At 34.6% G+C, this 27,649-nt stretch overlaps 1 protein-coding gene across 2 annotated transcripts; it reads left to right on the forward strand.

The window, feature by feature from the left end:
• Positions 1-5,197: 5,197 nt before the first annotated feature.
• CCNC (cyclin C) lies at positions 5,198-26,310 on the forward strand. 2 transcript variants are annotated; one of them, XM_010948391.3, is made up of 13 exons: positions 5,198-5,467; positions 9,576-9,682; positions 10,531-10,615; positions 10,813-10,882; positions 12,447-12,498; positions 17,171-17,226; positions 17,962-17,997; positions 18,674-18,765; positions 19,372-19,439; positions 22,412-22,491; positions 23,497-23,615; positions 24,428-24,522; positions 25,066-26,310. In XM_010948391.3, exons 1-12 carry the CDS (start codon positions 5,436-5,438, stop codon positions 24,477-24,479), a joined length of 849 nt encoding a protein of 282 aa, XP_010946693.1. In that variant the 5' UTR covers positions 5,198-5,435; the 3' UTR covers positions 24,480-24,522; positions 25,066-26,310. The 2 variants fall into 2 exon arrangements, with proteins under 2 accessions (XP_010946693.1, XP_010946692.1); XM_010948390.3 differs by lacking the exon at positions 24,428-24,522 and having other exon boundaries at positions 5,218-5,467.
• The last annotated feature ends 1,339 nt before the right edge of the window (positions 26,311-27,649 follow it).

A 27,649-nucleotide genomic window follows, 5' to 3' on the forward strand; every position in this document is an offset into this window, starting at 1 on the left:
ATTTTTCAGGTTATTTTTCATTACAGGTTATTACAAGATATTGCATATAATTCCCTGTGTTCTGCAGTAGGTCTTTATCTATTTTATATGTAGTAGTGTGTATCTGTAATACCAATCTCCTAATTTATCCCTCTCCCCACACTTTCCCCTTTGGTAACTATAGTTTTTTTCTGTCTGTGAATCTATTTCTGGCTTGTAAATTAGTTCCTTTGTCTCTCTCTTTTTTTTTCAGACTCCACATATAAGTGATATCACATGGTATTTGTCTTTCTCTATCTGACTTACTTCATTTAGTATGATAATCTCTAGGTCCATCCATATTGCTGCAAATGGCATTGTTTCATTCTTTTTTAGACTAAGAGTTCTTTTGGTTTTTAATCTTACAGTTTCCAGTGAAGTACATCTTTTAATCAGAATTTTTATACAGAAACAGACTCCACAAAAATTTTTGCCTAAGACTCCACATATTTGGCCCTGTTCTATCTACCTTATTAAGCCCATTATCATTTTAATGTCAATACATATTCTTCCACATTTGCCTCCTCTATCAAACATAAGTAAGCACACAAGCATATAAAGACATGTACATGTACATTTGTTCTACAGAAGACTTTGGTCTGGAGGTAGAGTTTGAGAAATCGGATGTTTTAGAAACACCCCACGTAACTCCGAAGGTCAAGGACCACCACTCTAAGCCAGTCATGGTAATTCTAACCAGGACTGCCTCTAGGTGTGTGGAGTCCCAGAAAAATATTTTTGTGTGTATGAACAAGTTAACAAAAGAAGTACAGAATGAAGTAGAGAGGAAATTAAGCTTGTACAGAGAAAAGCAGAAGAGCGTGAAGAGCACACAAATGAAAGTTACAACAAGTAAGTGACTGTGAAGCAGACAAAATATGGGGGGATAATATAGACTAACTGGGGACAAGAAAACATAGAAAACACACGGAAAGAAGTATGCCTCAATCCTGTATAATTTTCTAGTTACAATTCTAGTGTCAAGACATGCTCTTTTTATAGTGAATTGTAAACTCCTGGAAGCAACATTAGCAATCAAAAGAGTCCAATTAAAATATACAGATTTGAAATAGGAATGAATGAAAAGATGGAAGGAAATTGGCCAGTGTTCTAGGGATAAAGGATATGATAGGAGCAGTCAGGAGAGCATTCAGTCGGTAGCTAGATAGTGAGGTCCATTCTCAGATTGAAGAGAAAAGTGTATCAAAGTCAGATTGTAATCATTTGGGAAGACCACTGAGACACATGGATTTCCTCAGGGTCTGAGGACCTGGCTTTTATTCTTGTAGACCCAGAAACCTGAGCTGCCAGCTTACCAAGTCTAGACTATCTCTTAGGTATGGACACACATTAATGAAGCACACAGAAATTTATGTTAAAAACTCAATACAAATTTATTGATCTATGGAGATAATAATAATTGCCAAATTGACCAGATACTCTTGTTCACTGCTCAGAGCATTATATTTCTATAGGCAAATCCATATGGAAAGCCAAATTATTACTGGAAGATTGTTGAGTATACAATTGGATCAATAGGAGTCACTGCTGTCAATCTATATCCAGGTTCATTCATGTTGCTGCAATTGGTATTATTTTATTTTTTAAGGCTGAGTAGTATTCCATTGCACATATATACCACAACTTCTTTATTCAGTCATCTGTCAATGGATTTTGAGGTTGTTTCCATGTCTTGGCTATTGTAAATAGTGCTGCTATGAACATTGGGGTGCATGTATCTTTTTGAATTAGAGTTTTCTCTGGATATATGCCCAGGAGTGGGAGTCTCTTTTTATTTTTTTGAGGAATCTCCATACTGTTTTCCATAATGGCTGCACCAAACTCCCTTCCCACCAACAGTGTAGGACTTTTTTCCACACTCTCTCCAGCATTTATCATCTGTGGACTTTTTAATGATGGTCATTCTGACTAGAGTGAGGTGATATCTCATTGTAGTTTTGATTTGCATTTCTCTGATAATTCGTGATATTGAGCATTTTTTCATTGTCTATTGGCCTAGAAACAGTTTTTAACTAGTATGCTTTACTATAAGTTAGAGGGTTAGCCATCTTCAACAAATACAGATATCCAGGAATTAAAGTAAAAGGAGGCACAGTGAGTGATTAGATAGACCAGAGGACATTTTCACAATAAAGATTGCTAGTACCAAAGTAAATTACAATAAGTAAGCAGATGGTTTCAAACAATAGTGTTTGGGAGGAGAAACCTCTACCAGAAACCTGGGATAATGTGCTTACAGTACATTTAGTCATTACAGTTTTATTGAAGCTGTACACTTGGGTGAAAAGCTCATTGCTTTGGGAATCAGAAGAATTGTATTCTAGCTCTTCTTGCCACTGACTCGCTAAGTGTGATTAAAGCCACCAAATTTCTAGGCTCTAGTTTCCAAGAAATAGTATTCATGCTGCTGGAGAAAGCACTGCAAGAAAAATGAAAAATGCTTTCTTGTCACAAGAGACTCAGTGTTAGCATCAAGAATTTACTGATAACATTCCTTTTTGAAAAGCACAAAGTAAATGAAAAATTAGAAGGGCCAAGATTAATTGATTTCACTGAGTTTAAATTATGTGGGTAGTGAGGACTGAGAACTAATATGCCTAAAATTATAAAGAAAAGTTTTAAAAAATTATCAGAAAAAAGAAAAGAGCAAACTTACAGGGCTCATCATCTTTTGCATGCAGGTTAGCTCCAATATCTAGGCATTTTAACAGTTTCTGTAAAATGGTCTAATCCACCAGAGATATCCTAAAATGAGTTAGCTTTTGGTTCAAGTCAATTCAATTCAACCTACACTTAGAGGATCCCTCAGAGATGATTTACTTTGAAACCAATGAAGTCTTAGCTTCAGGGCCCTGACTTGCACATCCACTGTGAGCACTGGGAGCTGCTGGGCATTTGAAGTTCTGGGTGGGGAGCAGAAAGCAGGTTGCACACAGGAAGCATTTCTATGTAGCATTTCTGGTAAATTGCCTAAAAGTTCACAGAAGGAAGGGACTTGAATCTCCAATGCTCTAGTAATTTGTTGTGATTTCTTTTTGCATTCTTTCTGCACTCACTTTTCAAGCTAATTTTGTGTCCACAATACTATATTCTCTTTTCTTCAACCTGCTCCCCACACCAACCCCCAATTATATGAGTCAGGTTCAGATACCAGTATCTGCTGTGCCTAGTATGTGTGATGCCGTGAACTAAAGGAGATACAAAAAGGAAGGGGCTTACAGTTTTGTGGGGAGAAGAGTGCAGAATTAGGTATGAAACAGAATGCTAGTCTGGTGGTACAAACAACATGTAATAGGGGCACATAGGAAAAAACATTTAGCAATGCTAATTTGTTGCAGTATCCTTATCTTCTGAAAGATGTCAGGCTGACAAAAAACCTTAGAGAGTTGAAGAAATTTTGTTGAACCTCTGTTAAGCCGCCTATGACCTAGTGTTTCTTCAGCTACTGCTCTTCAAACTTTTTTGACTTGTGATCTGCAGTGTTGTACACAGTAGTGTTAATCAATCATACTGCGTGCTCCCCTACATTTCTCAGTCTCCTTTGCAGTTAAATTAGAGGCTTATGCTTATTATGGTCAACAGGTTATCAGAGAAAGTGCCTGTGTTGTTTCAGATTCAAGTCTCTTATCACCGATTAAAAACCAGTGAGAGTCCTCTGCACTCTCTCTAGAAAGCTTTGAAACCTGGAATCAAAGACCCAAGATGGAGCATAGTTGACCCTTGAACAACTCAGGAATTAGGGGCATAGAACTCTCCTACCTCCAGCCCAGCTGTTGAAAATCAGCTTATCTTTACAGTAGGCCCTCTCTATCCTGGGTTCTGCATCTGAGGATTCAACCAACCTCAAATAGGTTCCATATCTGAGGATTCAACAAACTGCAGATGGTTTGGTAATGTAGTTTGTATTTTTTTTTTAATCTGCCTATAAGCAGACCCTGCAATTCAGAGCCCTGTTGCTCTAAGATCAACTGTAGTTGAAAGATGGAAATGTACTAGATCCTTGACATCTGGAGGACAAGCACAAATGGAGCAGTCTAATCCACATCAGACTTTATGGGAATGGCATGTGACATAAAATATTTTATGTTAAACTACTAGAATGCATTTCACAACTTGACCTAGTACTTATGTACATATGTAACTGAATCAAAGTTTTAAAATTATACCACATAGATAAACAACAAAAATCCTACTGTACAGTACAGGGAATTATATTCAATACCCTGTAACTGCCTACAATGAAAAAGAATATGAAAAGGAATATATGTGTGTGTGTGTGTGTGTGTGTGTGTATACATCTCACTATGTGGTACACCAGAAATTAACACATTGTAAATCAACTATACTTCAATAAAAAAAAGAAAAAATATCCTTCCGATTTATGTCATATTTGATATTTTTATTTCATTTAAGAAAATGCGTAACATAAGCACTTAAATTTCACTACAACCTAATAGGTTTCCAAGCACAATGTGCAAAATACAGTCTCAAGCTACCTCAAAACACTGATCTTCTTGAACAACTTTCAGGTGTGTCTAATGATGAGTTAGCAGTTTTACAAAAAAAGCAATGTTACAACGATAATAGAATGGGAAATACGAATTTCATCGCGTAAAATTAAATTATTACATATTTGGCTGTACGTTTCTATTTGGTTCACATGCATATAGACACACACATATATACATGTAATAAAGGAAAATATTTTTAGCTTTTTTGCAAAACTGATGGTCTCTGGCATTAAAAGAAAACACTGCTGCTCTAATATTTTGTGCTTCACTCCAAAAGAACTCCATTAATAATGTATTCGCCTTGGTGCCGCTAGGTTTTGGTAGGTCCTTGAGGCCAAAATAATCTTTATTTCTTTTTCCAAACGCAGGAGAATGAAATCAGAAAAATCTTATACTCTAACACAAAGCCATTGTGGTGCTCTGGGAGACTAAAATGGAATAACAAAACCTTGAATTGAGCTTCTGGATTTCAACCCCCTCTGCGAATGGGAGCTGCCGCAGAAGATCCAGCTGCGCGGGCTCTACGCCGGAACCGGTGCGAAACTCTCGCGAGAGCCTCTCGACAGGCGCGAGCCTTCGTAAGCGCCAGTTTCAGTATCCTATCTCAGACTGCGTGCGCAAGGGCTGTCTCTTCCCCGCTGGTTTCCTCTGCTACCACGGGGCGGGCCGGAACTTTACTGCATAGGAACGGATTTACACAGTACAGTGTTGCTGGCCGGCGTTAAGGAGAATAGGGTGCCATCCTCTTCCTCTCACTGTCCCCGCCGCGGAGCGGAGCCGACCAGATCAGATCGAGGAGCGCGGTTACCGGGTGGGCTGGGTCTATGGTCGCTCCGCGGGCCGCTCCGCCGGCTGGTGCTTTTTTATCAGGGCAAGCTGTGTTCCATGGCAGGGAACTTTTGGCAGAGCTCCCATTAGTAAGTGATCTTCTGTCTTCTCGCCGGAGGCTGGCTTTTGGGGGGCGGTGTGGACGGGGCCTGCGACTCCCCTTGGCCTGGATCCCGGCCCCTGTCCCGAGCGCCGCGGAGTCTCCCGGGAGGCGGCGGCGGCCGGAAGCGGGATGCGCTTTTCTCTGGCAACTCCTCTCATCTCGTCCCCTGGCCTGGTTTTAGAGGGGTGAAATCTGTTGAGTGGGAAGGGAGGAAGGGGGTTCTGTCGCCGGGGAAGGACAGTTCGGGAGTTTAACTTCGGATTTTTGGATTAGGTAGGCCGAGGGTGGTGCAGGGAAGGGGTGGGGCCCGCGAGGGTTGGGATGGGAAGGACACAGGTACGGGAAGAGTGACACAGTTCGGAACTGTGAGGCTGGCTCTTCAGGACAGAAGTGGTTCGGTTTTGCCTGGTATCTTCAGTAGATGGACATCGTAGTCTTTTGTCATTCATCTTCTGTCTTGAGTGGATTTAATATTACTCCGAGGAGAGGAGCGAGTCAGGCTTGTTTCTGCTCATTAACTGCTTCCTGCAACTGCCTGAAGCCTAAATGGAGTTTTATGTTTGTAAAGTATAGGGCAAGTACCCTCAAAGTGTACCCGTTTCATTAGTCTCTGCCTTATATTTTGTTTTAAAAGTGTGTTTTTCAGGGGCTGCCAAAATATCTTTAACCTTTTTTCGTGAATAAGTTTTTGTTTCTGTCAGTACCATGGAAGAGCTAGAGTAATATTGAGAACATTTCTCCCTAAATACATTGTTTAAACAGGAAGGAAGGTGGGTAATGGGACTAATTGAACTTTAGCTAGGCTTTCCACAGTATAATTGAAAAATGGACAGATAAAAATGATATTTGAGTGTAAACTTTTAATGCTAAGAGAGCATTAGTAAGTAGTTTAAAATTTGAGTTTGTGAAGAAGATGGAGTCTTATTTATTCAGTTTTTTTAGCCGTTTGCACTAGAGGAAAAGAAACAGTGGGCTTTGAAACCTATTTTCAGAAAAGCAAGTTTCCTTCTTGTTATAAAGTGATTGGTGGAAATGAGATGCTATGGAAGCTTTAATCCTGGTCATATTTTTATTTGGCACTGTTTTCACTCTGAAATATTTGCTCGGGTAAAATTTTAAAACATGGGAAATTTAGGTAGTGAAGAAGAGGTATTCTGATAGACTTTGAAAGAAGCTGAGAGAATTGACATATAGTTAACTATGATTATCAGAAGTTACAGCCCTTTTTCAACTTAAAAAAAAAAAGATTCTGCGCCCTTTTGATAAGCATTCTCACTATGCTTTCATTTTCTGTTGGCTCATCAAAAGGGGGCCAGGATCTACTTTATAAAACCAATTTTTTTTCACTTTTCAAATATAAAATTATTATAATATCAAATATGCTTTTTTGAAACTGTCCTTGCCTCCCAGTTGAAACAGTTGTGGAGGAAGGGGCCACTTGTCTTACTCAAATCCCTCGAAGAATCATGGAGTCCCTGATCTGCAGAAGGGAACAAGTATGAAAGACAAGATAGTCAATTCTGGAAAAACAAAAAGATTATGAAAGCCATTGTTTTAGGTGATTTTGGTGAAAGAGGAAACTTGACATGGAATGTGCTGTATTTCATGGCTTTATATTGCCCATTTTAACATTTCTGAAATCATGGCAATTTATTTTTAGTAGCACATGAAATGATGGTGATGCTATAATCAGTGTAATCTTAAATTTGATGATGTGCAGTATTTCTTGGTTTATCATCCATATTACGTGCTGTGAGGGAAAACTTTAAAACATTTGTTTGTGAAATTTATCTTTTTAAAAACACAATGACTGTGGAAAAGAAATTAATGATATATCTGGAACAAAGCAAATGACAGTATTTTCCAGAAAGTTAAAGGAGAATACAAGGCATTCTTTGGCCATGATGTGGTCAAACTAGAAGGATACTAAATATTGGCTGGTTGACTGAATGTAGTAATGAGCAGATAACAAAAATAAAACTACAAAACCAACTCTGGATACTTTGCTGTATCAAAGAGGAAATGGAAAATACAGTAAATAGTATCTAGGAACTAACATAATGAGATCAATATATATTCATATCTGTGGGATGAGGCCAAAGCCAGATTTATAAGAAAATTAACATCTTGAATAACTAAAAAAGAATAAAAATGAAATATTTTACTTAAAAATATTAAAAAGGAAACAGTGAAATAAACCTAAGAAAAACAGACTTAATAAAGATAACACTGATATTAATGTAGTAAAAGGGAAAAAATAGTCAGAAATTATAAGAGCTGGTTCTTTGGAAGGGAAAACCAAAATGGTAGACTAAACTATGCTAGCTGAAAAAAGGAAGAAAGGGATGATACAAAAGTACAAAATTAGGAATGAGAAAAGTAAGTAATCCCAGATGTACCTTTGGGTTATCTCCATGGTAATAAATGTGAAAGCAAATCAGAGTTACCAGAGGGCTACTCCTTTAAAGAATGCTCCAGGCCCACATTATTTCATGGGTAAATTTTTTCCCACTTTCAAGAGAATCTGCTACTGAAGTTGTTTCCGTTCACACAGAAAGCTTGCTTTCCAGTTCTCTTTGTGGAAGCCATGATAACACTAATAACACTGATAAAATCTAGCAAAGGTGGCACTAAAAACAGTCACTTTTGAATATTAATGCAAACATAAATTATTATCAAATGGAGTCTCACATTACATTTAAAGTATAAAAAAGTGGGATTGATTTTATTATAGAAATATAGTCAATATTAGGAAGTCTATTAATAAACAGTGAAGTATTAAAAAGACACATAATAAAATTCAACATCTGTTCTTGATGAAAGCTCTTACTAAAACAAGTAGGATGACGTCTTAACATGATAAAAACAGCATTAAAAGAGATATCTAATGGTGAAACATTAGGGAAATTAGGATGCCTCTTTAACATTGTTCTGAATATGCTGCTCTCAGTGTAGGAATGATAAGAAAATGAGATATAAAAATGGCAAAATTATCAATATATAGAGATAAAATTAACTAGAAAATTTAGTTAATTGAAAAATTATTAGAAATAATGAAGATTTAATAAGATGATCAGTTAAAAATGTAAAAATAGAAAATTTTCTTTAATGATAATGGAAAAAATTAATTTGCCTTTAAGATGTAAATTACTTAAAAGATTGGAAGTAACCCCTACAGTTAAGTATTTTAAGACATACTCATGTGAATGGAAATTGATGTAACTTTTATGGAAGGCAAGCTGACAATGAGTATCAAAATTACCTGCAAAATTGACCCATTAGTTCTACTTCTCGGAAATTATTCCAAGTATTAATCAAATATGCAAAGATGAATTATAAAGTTCATTAAAGCATTACTTGTAATAAAGAAAAAATGATCTTACATGCTTATCAGTAGGGATTAACTAAATAAATAAAGATCCATCCATAATGCTGTGCAGCATTTTAAAAGGATGCTGAATAACAAATTCATTGACAAAACTTTCAATACCTACTGAATGACAAAAGCATGTTGCGGAATATCTTGGGATCATGTCAATTGCATGTCTGTTTAAAAATAGACTAGACTAGACTAGGCAGAAGGAGGCTATTGGTATAATAAATTCTGAAGTAGCTTTTAACATGATTGAAATTTGTAAAGTAGGGAAATTAAATACTCTAATTACTCATGAACAATCGAGAAAACATACTTCATCCAATCTAAGGCACCATCAATTAGTGTCAAGTAATTTCACCATTATTTACCACAAAGAATGTGTAAACATTACTGCCCATTAAAATGCTAGGCATCACTGAAGATGCATCTTGATACCACAGTCTTAGAATCAATGAAATACTATTTAATAATGATGGGGAGAGACAGACTGAGAAGGAAGAGAGACAAGATTAGGGCAGGTTATTTTCAGGGCATATTTGCATTGTTAGTGAGATAATTCTCGGTGTCAAAGTTTCAAGAAATGTGAAAAACATTGTCTTTCATGGTTATTGTATTTTGTACTTCTCAGAATATTAACAGCCTGTTTGATCTTAGAAAGTTTTCTGTGATTTTTGTTAGTTGATTTTCTATAGGATGTCTGAATCTTTGCTTCTTCTAGTTTACAATGGATTTTGGATAAACAAGATCTGTTGAAGGAACGCCAAAAGGACTTAAAGTTTCTCTCAGAAGAAGAGTATTGGAAATTACAGATATTTTTTACAAATGGTAAACTTTTTTTTTAATTGGTTGAAATAGTACAGTTGGTTACCTCTGAATTAAAATGTTTTCCTATAGTAATTTGTGATGAACTGTTTTAGTCCCTACTTTACATTTTTATATACACATGTATTCTTTTTACAACTTATATATCTTTCTTTTTAAGTGATTTGAATAGTTTTTTGGACTTATACATCAGAGACACTCAAGACAATTTAGAAGTATTTATCTCTCTAAGCCTTTATAATGCATCATTAAACCCAATGTAAGATTGGCTAAAGCAAAGGACTTTGAGAATAAATGATTATTTGGATTGACATCCTTTATTGGTCATCCCTATCTTACAAAGTTTGCTCTGGAGGGAAGGGGATTTATAGTTAGAAGATCCTTGCTCTGCTACATGGTAGCTTTGTTACAGGATCTTTCTTCCCTCAGTTCACTCTTCTGCAAACCTACCTCTGTTGTTTTGAGGATTTGTTTTTGATTTTTTTATAAACTTTATTAAGCGGTAGTTATAATGCTGATAGGTGTCTAGTAATATGAAAAGCATTGAAAATACTTAGGAGAGGGGAAATACCTATCATTCAACCTCCTTGATTCAAGAATAGTTTTTGTTGTGGGGCAGTTTCTGTTTTTTTGTTGTTTATGCATACCTATATATATATGTTTTTTTTTTTAATCAAATGTGCAATCCTAGTATTGGATCACTGTGATCCAAGTAGAGCTTTATAGCATGTGTAGGTTTTTCTCTTCATTAAAAGGGAATATAGTCATTATTTAACTGTATGGGGTTATTGTTCAATGTTAATATTATAATGATATCAGAGATACATTTAACATTATTATTTTTCTTTTAGTTATCCAAGCATTAGGTGAACATCTTAAATTAAGACAACAAGTTATTGCCACTGCTACAGTCTATTTCAAGAGATTCTATGCCAGGTAGGGATGTTTTATTTGAGGAATACGTTATGCCTATTTGAAACTCTTATCTAATGTTGATGAACCATATATAAATGAATCATGTGTTTGCCATATAATTGTCCTGATTTTTTTCCATATAAATGTTTTCTATATGAATTGTGGTTTTATATGTTTTTTGTGTGAATGATATTTAACTTTATTTGATCATATTTTAGGTATTCTCTGAAAAGTATAGATCCTGTATTAATGGCTCCTACATGTGTGTTTTTGGCATCCAAAGTAGAGGTATGAAATAATTTTCTGTCCATCAACATACGGTCAACGTGTATTGGCTAATCTGACCCAGTTTTCACAATATCTGTATGAAAGTAATAACAGTGATTTATGTAAAATACTGAAATTTGTACAAAACCAAAGAAATACATACGTGTGTTTATTTTATATACTTAACAAGCACTTACTTGGCACTTTACTATGTTCCAAATGCTGTTCTAAGTCCTCTTACAAATATAACTGAATTCTGACTATACTTCAGTTAAAAAAAAGTGAAAAAAAAACCCATCGTCATGACTATGGGATATATAGTTGAAATATTCTCATTTTATAAGTGAGGAAACTGAGACACAAAGAGATTTAAGATCACAGAGCTGATAGGTGACAGAGCCAGTATTTGAACCCTGGAGTCTAGCTCCTAATCCCATGCTCTTCGCTGCTTTGCGCTACTGTCTCTAAGACGTTTAATGTTTGGCACTAAGGAGTATTCCCTAAGTGCCACAGCTTGTCTGCTATAACCTGAGAGTGTTCTTCCTTTTCCTCCATATGCTTCCTATGTCCTGTGTTCCTTCCTGTGTTCCTTCCCTGCCTCTTGATGATTGCCACCTAGTGAGCCATAGGGAGAGGAAGGATTGGGGTGGCATTCTAAGGAGGAATAGTTTGGGTAGTGAGGGTAGAGAAATTAGATGAGGGACAGAGAAGAGAAATGAGAACTTGCAGCTGAGACCAAATCTCTGCTCACCTTATTTACCTTTTCAGTATTTTTAAGAGAGCTCAGCTAAAATCCCAGATAATAATAGCAGATATTGACTGGCCTTCATAAAAATCCTTGTAATCTTTAGTAATATGAATCCTTTATATTATATTTCTGTTTTTAGATGATGTCTTTAGAAGAGTAATTGTATTCTCAAATATTGAATGTAATGTAAGTGGTAATTTAAGGAGGTAGAACCAGCTCAGTTGTTTTTAAGTTCTTTATGGAAAAGAAGGTGTCTATAGAAGACCTGTATTATGGGGTGCTTTTTTCCAAATGTTACCACTAATTTTATGTTTCTGAAGGACAATCAGTACAGGAAACCAAGACCAATTCTTAAACTTCTACTCTTGTAGATTAACTTGGAGTTCTTAATTTGTCTTTTTGGTAAATATCTTTTGTTACATGACTTACTGAGTAGAACCCTGTTTTATGATTTACTAAGTGAAAGTTTCTGCTTTTAAGAATTTTGGGTAAAGAATTATTCCTGCAAAAAGCTGTGTCCTTTCATATTTGGTTATAGTATTTTTTTTTAATCTTTAGCTGTGACCAAATCTTTCTGTGTTTTGTATTGAAATGGCATTTAAGATGTCTCAGACATTTAATTTTCAGTTTCAGTTATTACTTAAATATTTGTGTTAAAGTGTAGTAATTTTAAGGAAAGTTAATTTAGAGATTTAAGTACATCATCCCTCAAGTAGGTAGATGAATAGACTGTAAACATTGGAGGAACACAGGAAATACTGTTTTGAATAGACCTCAAATAGCCTTAGGTTCATTGGATTAGTACATACCTAATCTCATTTACTTTTCTGTCTCTAGGAATTTGGAGTAGTCTCAAATACAAGATTGATTGCTGCTGCTACTTCTGTATGTAAGTGCAAAAATGTATATCTTGATTTAAGAATGTAATTATAAAGATACTTCCATAGGACATTAATGTTTTTCAGTTTATGACACTTGTGAGAGATTAGTTGGGTCTGTTAAATCTCTTGAGGTGAGATTATCTTTATGCCTAATATATTTGGCTAAAAATTTTTTAAACCACTTACAGTATTATTTCTTAAGATAGTACTTTTAATGTAAAAAGATGGATAGTAACTGTTGATCCAAAAATATCAACTCAGTGGCTCTTAATTTTACAATAAGGATAAAGAAAAAATTTTTATTTTTTGATTGTATAGCTTCCTAGTGACTAGGTATTGTGTCATTCTTGTGGGTGGAGTAAACTATTTCTTTAGCAATTATATTGCATATATTTGATGAGGATTATGTATTTTCCTTCCATGTTGAAAAGTATGGTGCAGAAAAAAATGCTGACTCTAGTCAGTAGAGCTGATTCTAAGCCCCAGTTCTGTCTCTAAGCAGCAGCTGCATAACTGAGCAAGTTGCTTTACCTTCTGGCTTTAGTTCTTTATCTAAAAAGATGGGGTTTACCTGCCTGTGGATCATGGCATTAATGGAAATAGCAATTGTAAAGTATTGTACATAAGGTAACTTTATGCTATGCTTCATCTTCATAGTTTAAGCAAAAAGATATCACCTAGCAAAAGATAATTAAAATTTTTTTTCTTAACTTTGTGATCTTACACAGAAGAAGAGGCAGAAGGCTTTCTGTGTTAAGTTTCTGAGCCAGATTGACTAATTTTTATATTTTTGAGTCATTCCCCTCTCTGAAATGAGTATAATAGTCTAATTCAGTCTTTTCCGTGTCATATCTTACTCTTTTAAAGATAGAAGAGTTTTACCATAGAATTTAATATACCAAATATATCCCATTGATGAAGTTATTGAATGGTCCTCTGGAAAGTCAGATTATTAAAAAATTGAAAAATGACTACAAGGAAATTTACCAGAATGTTAGTAGTGCTCAGCTCTGAGTAGATTATAGGTGCCTTATTTTCTTCTCATTTCAGTCTCTGTTTTCCAGATTTTTTAGAAGGTATATATTTTTGAAAATGTAAAATACTTGTTGCCAAGGTTTGTTTATTTCTCATGCAAAGGCTTAAAGGCATATTCATAAGAATGTTTGTATCAATGAATTGGAAACTTTTATAGTAGACTGTTTTATTTATTTCATATGTTTTATAGCGTTTTATACGACCCAGACAGCTTCAGTGTCAGATTTCAGCTACAGTGCTTTCTGTGTGACAAAGTATAACTTTTCTGTTAATATTGAAGATATTAATACCTATGTCATAGGGTTGTCATGAGGATCAAATAAGTTAATATCAATGAAGCTCTTTGAAAAGTGCTTTGCTTAGTGTGTTAGTTTGCTAGAGATGCCATAACAAAATGTCAGAGCCTCTGTGGTTTAAACGACAGAAATTTATTTTCTCACGCTTTTAGAAGCTTGAAGTCCAAGATCAAGGTGTCAACATAGTTTCTCCTGAGGACTTTCCCCCTGGTTTATAGATGGCTGCCTTATTGCTGTGTCCTCACATGGCCCTTTCTCTCTGCATGTTCATCCCTAGCGCTTCTTCCTGTTGTAAGGATACCAGTCCTATAGGATTAAGGCCCTATGCTTATGACCTCATTTAACCTTACTTGTCTCTTTAAGGGCCCTCTCTCAAAATACAAGCACATTGGGGCTAGGGCTTCAACATAGGAATTTAGAAAGTGGGGGATGCAGTTTAATCCATAATACTCAGTCAGCTGTAGTGGCTGCTCTCATTGTCATCAACAACAGCATCATTATCACTGGAAAACAACATACTGGATATAATGGTGGATAGAAAAATAAATACAAAGAATTTAAGGATGAGAAAATAAGACATCAGTATGCAAATAGCAATATAGGGGAAAATAAATGGCATAAGAGAGTAACAGAATGCAGTAATGTTTTGAGTGGAAAAAGATTATTTGTTAGATGAATCCATAAAGGCTTAAACAGAATTTGTTGAAGACAGAATTTGAACCTGGGGAAATGTAGGGGAAAAACAGTCTAGGAACACTGAACAGTTTGATCAGAAATAAGGGAAAGCTAATGAGTTAATATTCAGAAAATGCTGAGTAAGGAAGTAGCGAGGAAAGGCCCTACCTGAGTAAGGCGAGATAGTAGACTGCTTTCAGTGAGGAATCTGCAGTTTGTCCTGTTGACAGTGGCGGTACCTTTGAAAGCTTTATTTTTTAACATGAGGGTGATGCCATATTGTGCATTAAGAAGGTGAGTCTGACAGAATTATGTAAGGCGAATTGGAGGAGAACAAGAGTTGAAGTAGACAGACAAATTTTGAAGTTTTTTATGTGATACAGCATGGGTGAACCTTGAGGATGTTATGATAAGTGAAATAAGTTACATAAGTTATAAAAAGATAAATACTCTGTGATTCCACTTATATGAGGTACTTAGAGTAATCAAATTAATAGAAGGTAGAATGGTGGCTGCCAGGGGCTGGAAGGAGGGGGAAATGAGAAATTGTTGTTTAATGAATATAGGATAGTTTTGCAGGATGAAAAGAATTCTGGAGAGGGACTGTGGTGATGGTTACACAACAATGTGAATATACTTAGTACTACTGAACTGTATACTTAAAAAGGGTTAAAATGGTAGGTTATATGTAATGTATACTTCATCACAATTTAAAAACTACCCAAAAAAAGAAAAACCTGAAATAGTTTTATATATACTGCAGACTGTAGTGAGTGCTGTTACCACTGGGTGCTGTGAGAGATAAAGTTAACAATTTTGAGATGGAAAAAAACTTTAAGTTATTGAAATAATCCACATGAGCACTAATGAAGGCTTAAAATAATGTTTTGGTAGCCAGCAGAGAGGCTTAAACAACAGACATTTATTTCTGGAGGCTGGGAAGTCCAAGATCAAAGTGCCTACCTTGATCAGTTTCTTGATTGGCAGTGATTTGTTTCCTGGCTTGCAGGCAGTTTCCTTCTTGTGTTCTTATGTGTCAGTCTACTTAAAAGTCTACTTTAAAAAAACAGAGGAATATAATTTGGTAGAGGTTTTTAGCTTTTAAGGGAAATTTGAACATATTAGTAAGTGATGGGACAGATTCATTGGAGGAGGAATGGTTAAAGGTGTAAAGAAAAAAAGAGTAGATGATGAAAGCAGATGCACAAGTGGTAGGGGTAGCAGTAGAGAGGAGAGATGCATTTTCCTCCAGGTCAGAAGAAAAGAGTTAGGAGGTAGAAAATCAAAATGCAGAACAATTTTATCATGGAATAGGAGAGAAGTTGATGGCATCAGGTAAATCTAAGTTCAGTATATTAGCTGTCAAGGTCCAGGGGTTAGGGATATAGATTTGCTTTATGTACGGAGATTATTTTACCTTGTTGATTTGTTAATATTATATAAGTGCCTGTTTTGCTTGTACACTTCACATCTTGCTTACATCAAAAGGATTTGTAAAACTCAGAAATCTTGATAGGTACGTTTTCAAATAACTAAAAGAAGAGGAAAGGAAAGTTAAGTAAAAATTTCCTAATGTCGAGTTTAAGTGGTTTAGGATTCAAATCTTGGGAGAACATAGAATAAATGAAATTCTTTTCAACCTCTGTGCAGTCACTTGGGCTTTGTACAAATGGAAGGGGTCACAGAACAGATCCTCTGTAACCTGTCAGTAGTCACTTACAGATTGAAATGTTGCATCATAATGACTTGAATTCAGTTTTCTCAAATAGTACTTGAATGTATATACTCATACCATTTTGAGGAAATAGAGGATTGATTGTTAACAGTTTTTTTGCTTGTGCTTAGTGACTAAGAAAAGAGTGTATATGTGTTTGTGGGTGGTATAAAGAAAGTCCTTAGAGACATTTGTATATATATTTATGATTTTATTAAAATATATCTCTTGATAAAGAAATACCTATTTCTTATTTAAAAAGTTTAGAAAGTGCAGATTAGTAAAAATCCTTAAATCTGAGATAACCACTGTTAACATTTTTTGGTTTTATTTTCCTTCCAAAATTTACATATACAGTTGACCCTTAAAAATGCCAGGTTTGGGGTCTGGCCTTCTTCAAAGTTGAAAATCCACATATGCAACCTTGGCTCATGGGGTACATATTTATTGGAAAATCCATGTGTGCATGGATCCATGCATTTCAAACCTATACTGTTCAAGGGGCAACTGTATATATTTACAAATATATATATGCATATACTTATGAACACATATACAACCTGTGTTCCTTGTAAGGAACTGAGGAATTACTGAGGAATAGAGCAATACCATTCTAGAGCTGGAAAGATTATAGAAATGGTAAAAGCTAGTGATTTTTTTTTCCATTCCCTTTAATTATTTTCTAAGCAGCAGAACTATTATTAAAATTTTCTTAATATATTAAATATATCATTGAAACCCTCTAATTGTGATATAGTTGGGGGCCTAGGGCTTCCTGCTGCTTAGTCTTTGGCCTTGCCTGAAAACAAAAAACATCTGTGTCCCTAAGCATCTTCAAGAACTCCTAGTAAAAATGACTTAGCTTTGCCTCTGATATTTTACATTGTGTTAGAGAAATTTTGTGTTAATTCACTTCTCCATTTTCTCAGTTTAAGGTTTTTGTTTGTTTGTTTTCTGCAGTAAAAACTAGATTTTCATATGCCTTTCCAAAGGAATTTCCTTATAGGATGAACCATGTAAGTATATTGTATAAAATAAAACTACTTATCAAAGCTGTATATAAACTAGCTCTGTTTTATATTAGAATAAACTGAATAGTCTCCTAGAAATGGCAGTTTCAAATTCTATAAGGAAATTGATTTTATTTCTAAATTAAAGGTAAATTGCTTCTACTATTTTAAAAAATACTTTATAGCAGTGGTTTATCAACCCTGGGTGCCCATTAAATCACCTTAGGAACTTTTTTTTCAATACCGATGTCAGGAGCTCTCCAGATGAACAAAAGGAGAATTTTCAAGCTTGAGACCTGGACATTGGTATTTTCTAAAAGCTCCCAAGTGTTACTAATGTTCAACTGATGTTGAGAATTACTATGATGGAACAGTATGCAAACCATACTTGAAATTTTACATTATTTTAGATGAGTTTTTAATTGCCATTTTAATAGGCATTTCTTCTTTTTCCATCTTGCGAGGGATTTCTTTATTCTCTTTAGATTGTATTTTTTAACTTCATTTTCAGTATTCTCTCTTACTGATTTATAATTAATTTGTGATTGAAATGTTTTATAATCATAGTTACATGTATTGTATGATCGTAAAAATAATTTTATTGTGTATGTTCATTCTGATATAAGCTATTTATTTTCTTGATCTAAAAATTTTAATAAAAATGTTTGATAAATATCTCTAAATTCTTATGTTAGACTAAGTAGACTCATCAAATTTGGTTTCATGTTCTTTTTTTTTTAGGTATTAGAATGTGAATTCTATCTTTTAGAATTAATGGTAAGTATTTCTTCCATGTGATTAATAGAGTAAAACTTATTTTCAAATTTAGTGAAGCCATAAATTTAAAGAAATTATTTGTAGGGAGGTGCATTTTAAAAAAACCAAGCGATATGTGATGGTGAAATTGTACTACCTAGTAGCATCATCACCTATATGCTCTTGGAAGCCTGTAAAATAGTTTGTATATCCAACTTAGGATGGGAGGATTTTTCTGTTCTATAGTAACTAAAATATGAGGATTAGAAGCAAACCAGTGAGGACATTAAGCCACTGTAAATTATTTGCACAATTTGTGTATGTGTGTGGTGTTATATTTAAAGATAGATTATGTCTTTGGCAGAATTCTGCTCCTCCAGTTGGGAATTACGGATTAATAGGCTAATAAGAGGTTTCAGTGTGTTGCAGATGTGACACTTTGAGTCTCTAAGGGAATGGATGCTGACTGACTGCCAACCGATTTACCAAGGTATATTCCAGAGAGAGCACTGCCTTCACTATTATAGTAGAGTTTAGGGCTGCCATACTGCTTGCTTAAGAGAATAAGAGGGAAGCAAGCATGAGTTAGAAAAATATATTTTGAAATACACAATTAAAAATCAGTTGGGTAATGGTAAGGTTTTTGTGTTGTAATAAATCTGTTTTTATACATACACATTTTTTAAACTGTTTCTAGGATTGTTGCTTGATAGTGTATCATCCTTATAGACCTTTGCTCCAGTATGTGCAGGACATGGGCCAAGAAGACATGTTGCTTCCCCTTGCATGGTAATTAGAACAGAAGTTATTCATAGTGTAACATGTTGTTAGTGAGGAAGGTTGACAATTAAATATGAAGTATTCTTAAAGTAATTATAATAGTGCCCCAAGTTACTTTATGTTGAGTGAAATGTCTGCTTGTTGAATTTTAATAACTACATTGGTATAAATGCCAAAATGATAAAGATCTTTAAATAATCTATTTGAATATTTAAATTAAAATTTGATTCTTTTTATTATTTTATGTTTAAAATAATCAGAATATTTTTTGGTGGTATTCAACATACATATTAATTCATTGTATAATTTCTGGTAACCTATCTGGTTTTCTAATTTTGGAAACATTAGAAAAATGTGTTTATCTTATTCAAATTTATTGTGAGGTTTTAAAATTTTAAGTAAATTTAGCTGTAATTTTATTCATTAAAATTGCTTATTCATTGTCACATTCATGTATCTTTTTCCTTTGATGTTTTTCCCTTTATATCTGTGTTACAGTAATGTAAAGAGAAATCAGCGTATACAGATATGTGAATTCTGGCCCTCTTTGGGGGGGAAATGTACAATCATGAGGTAGTTCTGCTTTCAATAATAATATGATTTACATTTCTGTAGGAGGATAGTGAATGATACCTACAGAACGGATCTTTGCCTACTGTATCCTCCTTTCATGATAGCTTTAGGTATGTAAACGTGGTGTACCTTTATTAGTCAAATTGTTATAATCTACTTAGGTCATCCTAAAGAAATTTCACCCTATTGTACTTTATGTTTTTATGTTCCTTGAAGTAATAGACTATTCCTTGCATGTGAACTTTCAATAATATGAACTGCAACTGTCACAAATCAGGATTATTGTAGCCCCACCCCTCTTTTTTGGTAAGTTTTTGTTTTGAAATTGTTTGAAATAATTTTAACCAGTGTCAGAATAGAACATTTTTGTCTGTTCAGGGAGATAAGTTCAGATTTTAGCCTGCTAATATTAGTTGTAGCTTATATGAAGTAGCCAGACCTGTCTTTAATTTCCTGAGCCCAGTTAACTCCTCAGAGGGCAAGTGAAGGAGCCTTTTTGTGGTCCTTAATGCCTTGCTGGAAGGAAGTTAGCCACCATTCTGTTATCTGGAAAGCAGTACTGGCATGGGTTAGAGCAGTCTTTGGAGTCAGATTGTTCTAGGTTTAAACTTTGCTTCCTTTACAATTATGGGAAAATCATCTAACCTTTCTAAGTTTGTTTCCTTAATTATAAAACATGGAGGGTACTAACACTCAGTATAGAGTTGTTACAGGAATTAAATGAGGTACCTTTTACATAATGACTGCCATATATTAGTACTCATTAGTTTTTGTTCCCTTTTTGTGTTCTATTGATTTCCATGACTCTGTCTTATTGATTTTCCCCCTATTCTTTGACCAGTCCAGACTTATTTTCATTGGTTTCACTTTATTCAGTTATTTCTTAAATGTTACTGTTTCTCAGCCTTCTTACATCAGGGTGGCAAATGGGCTATACTTTTGTAGTACTGGATGCTCCCTGGAAGTACTGTATTTGGAAGGATTCTGAAGTGGCTTCTGGGTTCAATAGGAAGGAATGTTGGGATCTGCATGGGTAGGAAGACCATGTGCCACATCTTTGTCATCCCTGCTGTCTTTTTTCTACCTGAGTAGTCTCACTGAGGCCCATAGCTTCTACTATCTTATGTGTTGAAACATTTAAATTTCTTTATTTAACCAAGATCTTGCTCCTGAGCAAGTCTTTATATCAATCTCTGCCTTTTGGATAGCTTCCTTTGGCATCTCACTAAAACCTCAGACTCATGATTAGGACTGAACTCATCACTTTGTCCCAAAATATACTCTTTTTAGTGTCTTTGCTAGGTGGTGAATAGCATTAGTTATCTTAGTTGGAAACCCAGAAGTTAGGTTCTTTTATCGCCCATCATACCTACATCTGGTTGGTAACCAGTATCTGTTGTGCCTTTCTCTTTAGTAATCTCAGAGCTATCTTCTCATTTCTATCCAGGTTATCAAAGCAGTCTCCCTTCTGGTTAATTGGCCTCTCATATCCCTCTTCTCAGAGAGCCAATCTGTCTTCCTCACTTGAGCAAGGCTAGTGGTTCTCAACTGGGGATAATTTTGCTCCCCACGGGATGTTTGGCAATGTTGAGGTGGTTTGGGTTGTAACAACTGGAGGTGAGATGCCACTGGCATCTAGTGAGTAGAAGCCAGGGATGCTGTTCAGCATCATGCAGTGGATAGGGCAGTCTCAGAGAACTGTCCAACGTACACTGTCAGTTAGTGCTAAGGTTGAGAAACTCTGAGCTGGAAAGAGCTTTTTAAAATGCAGAATTTGTGCCCCAATTAAAATCTTTCAGTACGCCTCCCAATTTCTGGATAAAATCCACGGCTATTTTTTCATCATTTCTATACATACATTCTCTGCTCCCACTCTCACTTTTTTTGAAAGATTTGTCTCAGATACCATCTCTAGTGATATCTTCCCCATCCCCAGACTCCCTACATCACCTCAGTCTGGGTTTAGGATGTCTTTCCTGTCCCTGATTTACTCTATGTGTGCCCTGTCACAGTATTTTCCACTGCCCACCCCCCTCCCCACCGGCATTGTTTTTAATTACCTGGTTTTATAATTTGTCCTTTGGCCTCTCAGTTTCTCCTAGACCTAAGCCCTAGTTTATAGCTTTGTTTAACTTGGGGTAACCAGTATGTCAGATCACATCTGAGTTGCTGTTTGCCTAGAATGTCATTCTTAGCAAAGTCACATGAGTAACCATACCAGGGAATATAACACTTAACAAGCTTGTGTAGGATCAGAGTAGCCAGGCTGCTTGGAAGGAATTATACTAGGCAAAGTTATGATGTAGATTATTGTCTTTGGGTTCTTTCACTATCTTTGTTTATATTGTAAATGATGTATATAATTACATTGTATCTATTGCTTTACATTTTTTTTCTCCATTCTATTTGATTACAATACTGAACTCACTACTAGGGTACCCGGTTTTCACATAACTTGATTATATGCTAATAACTTTGAAAAGCAGAGAGAGCACTGCTTTTTTAAAAAATTAATTTTTCCCCCTTAACGGAGGCACCAGGGATCGAACCCAGGCCCTTGTGCACATCAAGCACGTGCTCTACCACTGAGCTATAGCCTCATCCCCTAACACTGCTTTTAATTGAAATACCAAAACATATGCAATATTGTTCATATTTACTAGTGTATTGATTGGCTTTTTGTTTGTTTGTTTGTTTTTGTCACACTGACTTTTGGGTGCATTTTGACCACTACATGTACTGCTGTTCAGGGATTCTTTCTGTGCTTTAATTTTCTCAGTGGATTTTTTCCTCTCTGACGTTCCCTAACAGCCAAGGCAACTGTAACATGACCAGCTCACAGTGAGAAGCAGATGTCAAGAACCTTAATATATATATATATATATATAGACCAGTAACTTTCTGTATAAGATTAAATTGATGGATGGTCAGTCGTAACTACTATATGAATCCATATAATTTTAAAAAAGAGTATTAGAAAATACACATAAAATTTAAAGTAAATATCTTATCTTTAGTTCTAAGTCTAAACATTCCATGTTTGTAGTTAAACATGGACCTTTGTCTCTCATTTTTTCTCCAGCTTGCCTGCATGTAGCTTGTGTTGTACAGCAGAAAGATGCCAGACAGTGGTTTGCTGAGCTTTCTGTGGATATGGAGAAGGTAATCTTTTAAATTCCATTAGTGGAATATAAAGTTGAACATTTTAATATTGTATTTAATTACCATGAGCCTAAAATCTTTTTAAATTTTTTTTTAATTGAAGTACTGTCAGTTACAGTGTGTCAAATTTCTGGTGTACAGCATAATATCCCAGTCATGCATATACATACATATATTCAGAGCCTAAAATCTCTTGATGTCAGCTAATCTAAGAAGATTTTTGGTAAAGAAATGTTAAGAAATATGTTGGCAAGAAGAACTGATGTTGACTATTAAGGTTGTATTTCTCTTCAGTTTAGGCTTAAAGAGAATGGTAACCTTATGGTTTGTTTGATTGGTTGCAGAGCAGCCTCTAATTTCCAGGATTATTTTAAAAGCTACCTAATGACTACTGTAATCCTACTGTAAACTTCTATAACACAGTCTTTCTCCTGACAAAGTAATTTTTGCCCCTTTTTTTACCTTTTCTGCTAAAATGTTCTAGAATCAGTTCAAGGTTAGATCTACTCAGGTGAAGAAGAAAAGGCTAATTTGGAAACGGATTTGATAGGTTTATAGCTGCCAGTTTCTGAGCACCTTAACTCCTGTGTAGTTAACAGAGAATCAAAATAAAGTCATCTGTACACTACCTCCCATTAAATTGTTTGAAACATGGGTATTAGAGGAGTGTATTCTTTAGTTGTCTACTTCATGATTTAGACCTCTGTTCCCAGTATCTCACTGTTTTGTTTTGGTTTAAGGTATCAGTAGGTAGAAGGAAACCAACTGCAGAGATGGATGAGGATAGACCGAGCGTACATACTAAAAGATGAGAGGCTGGGAGGAAAAACCTAAATAGCAGTGTGGTGAAAATACTGCTTTCACATTCATCAGGATTGTCTATTCTAATTTGAAGGACAGACTGTCTTTTCAGTTTTCTGAGGGATGTCTGGTATATGATGTGTGTTCTTATATGTACTAAATGATGTTTGATATTGCCACTGAGAACTTTTAATTTTTCTCTAGATTTTGGAAATAATCAGGGTTATTCTAAAACTATATGAGCAGTGGAAGAATTTTGATGAGAGGAAAGAGATGGCAACTATTCTTAGTAAGATGCCGAAACCAAAACCTCCTCCAAACAGGTACTTTGTAGACTATAATTATTGGTTTTATTTAATTATATATCTTATGCATTATCATTTTTTTCATAAATTATGTTGTTTCGTAAAATTTCTTCCAAAACTTCATGGCACGCGTTAATTTTTTTTTTAATTTTGTGACTTGATAGATTGAGAATGTCTCATTTTTAAAACTACATTAATCTGACCATCTATTAAGTAACTTTTCCTAATGCAATGGCAGTCTATTACAGGTATCCCTCAACATATGGCTATATACTACATGTAGATTTAAACAGAACAGAGATAGGCAAGTTCATCTAAAATTTAGGATAAAGAATTCTGTAGTAGTTCCATGTCAGTTTGACTCTGTGCCATCTCCCCCCCCGCCCCCCCACTGGCTGTTATCCTTTTTTATAAATTTCAGTAGCATTTTCAACAACATAGATGATTGCTCCGATATTGTAAAGATAAAGAATTTTGGCTTTAGAGTGACCTGAAGATCCACTGCACCCAGTAACATAATTTTGCTAAGTATGAGTCACTTGTGCTAAGAGGATTTTTTGTTGTGGTGGGGTTTTTTTGTTTTGTTTTAATAGAATCTATTCATTTAAGTTCAGTGTTCTCAGCTCTCACTATACATCAGGTCATTTGGGGTAGGGAAAAAAGGTTAGAAGGGAAATAAGGAAAAGCTACCCATCTTAACTGTTTATCAAGAAAAATAAGTTACATAATATTAAGGTAGATTTGTAGATCTGATATTTTAATGTTGACTTATACAAGGAGCTATTTAAGGCAGTCATTCAAACAGCTGCGTTTGGATGCATTTTTTGCAGAAATTCCCTGAGTGATTCTTCACTAGTGGCAGGGCCTGAAGCTGCAAGATGATGATGGACAAGATAAGGCAATAATCCTATTGCCACAGTTACTGGTATTTTTCAGTTTTAGTTTTTATTTTAAATATTCAGCATTTTCAAGGAAGTTACCATATCTCTTTCTGACTTATAAAGGTTTGCTGTATTTACATACGGTTTTATTATGCCTTTAGATAATAATTTTTTTTGGAAGAACACTTCTTGATTTTCATAATTAGCAGGAATAAGATTTTACATGTACGATTTAATTTTATAAGAAAAGTTGTCTAAAAGAAGCTCTAATCTCTATGTTGAGTGATACCTGTAATGACAATGAAATCCCATACCCTAATTTAAATTTTTTAGTGTATATGGACACTAACTTCCAGAATGCTTGCTATGTGTGAGGGCACTAAGTTACATAAGAATAAAAACATAAAACCAAATGTTAGTCTTCTGGGTTTTAATTTTTCCACATCTGTGTCTTACAATCGGGAATGTCTTAGTTTTTTAGAGTTGTACTACAGAATAACTAACTTTAAAAATTAGTAGGCTTATCAGGGTGTTGAAAAATGAGTCTTTTAACTGGTGTAAAATCTCTTTCTTCCCTACTTGAACAGTGAAGGAGAGCAGGGTCCAAATGGAAGTCAGAACTCTAGCTACAGCCAATCTTAAAACATTCCGAAGAATTCCGTAGTGGACCAGTTGGAAATAAACCATTGGACAGATTTCAGTAATGTCTTCAGTGGAACACAAATGAAAATGAATAGCTTGTTTCTGTCAAGCATATTGGGAAGTGATTTTATTTTTGCAAAATAAGTTTTTCTTTACCTAATTTGATTCTAGTACATAACTGATTAAAATCTATTGCTTATGAAAGTTTGGAAAGGTTCTAAGGGACCTACAGACAGACATACATAGACATTTGATAATAAATAGCTTTTGACTAGTATAATTTTTCTTAATTTGGATAATAGAAATTGTAGCTTTTTATTAAGCCAGGAAACAATGCATAATTTGTTTAAAATTCTCTTTGGTCATTGAACGACCGAAAAAGGAAATAAAAAGTCAAATATATGAGGGTTTTTTCCCCCTCCTTAAGTTAAACTTTAAAACTGTATTTAAGGAATCAAATCTTACAAAATCCTGGAAGGTTTTGGTAATGGTGTTGATAATTTCAGGGAAATTAATCAAATACCTATTGATTTTAAAGTGTATTTTATTCAATAGTTTTGGTATCTTGCCATGGAAGATACTAGCCCAGCCTAGCAGAAAAGTGCAATATGTATAGCATACTTTGACATTTTAAAAGTTATATTAATTCCATAACCATTTTGAAATGCTGGGCAAATGTTAAAAAAAATCCTATATGAAATTATCTGCATTTAATTCAATTAATCAGGCATTTTGAAGGCTAATTGGATAAAACACCATAATATGGTTGAAATTTGGTAACATTTTAATGTTATTTTTACTCTACTGTGAAAAGTTTTTTATATGACATACACACCCTAGTTTATTTTTGTGTCTCAGTGTGGACTTACAAATTTACTACAGGTATCCTGAGCCAGGAACACAATCAGGTTTCAGGCCAGTTTGATACTGGCTATTCTTAATTCTCATATGAGTAGGACTTCAGACTAAATGTTACGTCAGTGGGACTGTGCTGTCTGTGGAACTTAATAAATTACAAGATCATTTTCTTCAGACTTGAAGGAGAGTAATAAATAAAATTTGGAGTCATAGGATATTGATGTACAATTTACGGATTAAAATTTTTTATAAATCAATTGTGAACAATGGATAATTAAATTAAATGTTGACTTCCTAGTATAAAACTGCAAGAATAAAAAGTAAATTCTCCAGCTCTGCTGACTAGTGTCTTGAATTTATCTTTTTCAATCTGCGTTATGTTATTTTCTGAAAGTCCTTCTTCCTTTGGATAAGTATTAAAGTCTTCTATAGTTTAGCAAGTGGATAATTTCAAATGGTTTATAAACAGATTTACAGAGTTCTACTTCCTTGTGGAGAGTATCAGATAAATTGGAAAGAGAGATTATAAAGTCAGTACCAATGACAAACATAAGTCTCCTACGCTTATGACATAAACAAAAGCTCTCCTCAGGTCTGAAGGAATTAAGGTTGGGCTTGGGGTGGAAGGGCAGAGTGAATATATATCATCATCATTGATTTAACCCTAATTTTTCCTTTAAGCTTACATATATATTTTAAAAAATTTGATTTTGAAAATATGTATGCCTTGTAGTGGTTTTCAGCTTTTTATTGTATAAAATTTAAAACAACATATACGAGAGTAGACAGAATAGTGTAATGAGCCTCCATGTTCCTATCAAATCCAAAATACCATTTTGTCCATAATTATTTCAGTATGTGATCCTAAAAGATAATGGCTCTTAAAAAAGATAAAGGTCTTATTGTATCTAAAAGAGAATTAGTCAAAATAATTTTGTAATATCAAATACCCAGTGTTCACATTTTCAGTTACTTCATTAATATCATAAAAAGTTGTTAAATCTCATTTCAGTTATCTCATTAATATCATAAAAAATTGTTAAATAATTCTACTCAGGATCTAAAGACCACACATTGCAATTCATTAATAAATCCTTTAAATATTTTTAAATTCATGGATTCCTCCTTTATTTCATTTAAAAAATTCCCCTTTTGGTTTGCTTGTACACTTAAGTTTCCCACCACATGTATTTTGCTGACGTATCCTTGAGGTGCTACTTAACATCTTAATATGTACCTTTCTTCTCTGTATTTCTATAAATAAGTAATTGAATCCAAAGACTTGATGAGGTTCAGGCTCAATTTTTTTTTCCTTTATAGACTACTGTATAAAGTATCTTTAATCAGGAGGCATATAATGGCTGGTTGTCTATTCCTGTGATTTAGTAGCCTTGGTGATGTTTTTAAAGATCAAATATTACCACAGGCTGCACTGTCCAGTGTGACAGTCACTAGCCACATGTGGCTATTGAGCATTCAAAATGTGGCCAGTCTAAATTGAAGTGTGCTGTAAATGTAAAAATACACACTGGATTTCAAACACTTGGTACAAAACAAAAAAATGTAAAATGTCTAATTTGTTTATAATGATTACATGTCTTAAATGATTTTTCAGATACACAGGAGTAAATAAAACCCTATTAAAATTGACTTCACCTCTTTTACTTTTTT

Source organism: Camelus bactrianus, chromosome 8 (genome assembly GCF_048773025.1).
Source record: "Camelus bactrianus isolate YW-2024 breed Bactrian camel chromosome 8, ASM4877302v1, whole genome shotgun sequence".
NCBI lineage: Eukaryota > Metazoa > Chordata > Mammalia > Artiodactyla > Camelidae > Camelus > Camelus bactrianus.

Excerpts from the sequence above, each read along its gene's own strand:
- CCNC (XM_010948390.3), top strand. The coding sequence starts at position 5,436 with ATGGCAGGGAACTTTTGGCAGAGCTCCCATTA. Across the intron at positions 17,998-18,673 it reads TCTATCTTTTAGAATTAATG|GATTGTTGCTTGATAGTGTA; the intron begins GTAAGTATTTCT and ends AACTGTTTCTAG. Across the intron at positions 23,616-25,065 it reads CCAAAACCTCCTCCAAACAG|TGAAGGAGAGCAGGGTCCAA; the intron begins GTACTTTGTAGA and ends CTACTTGAACAG.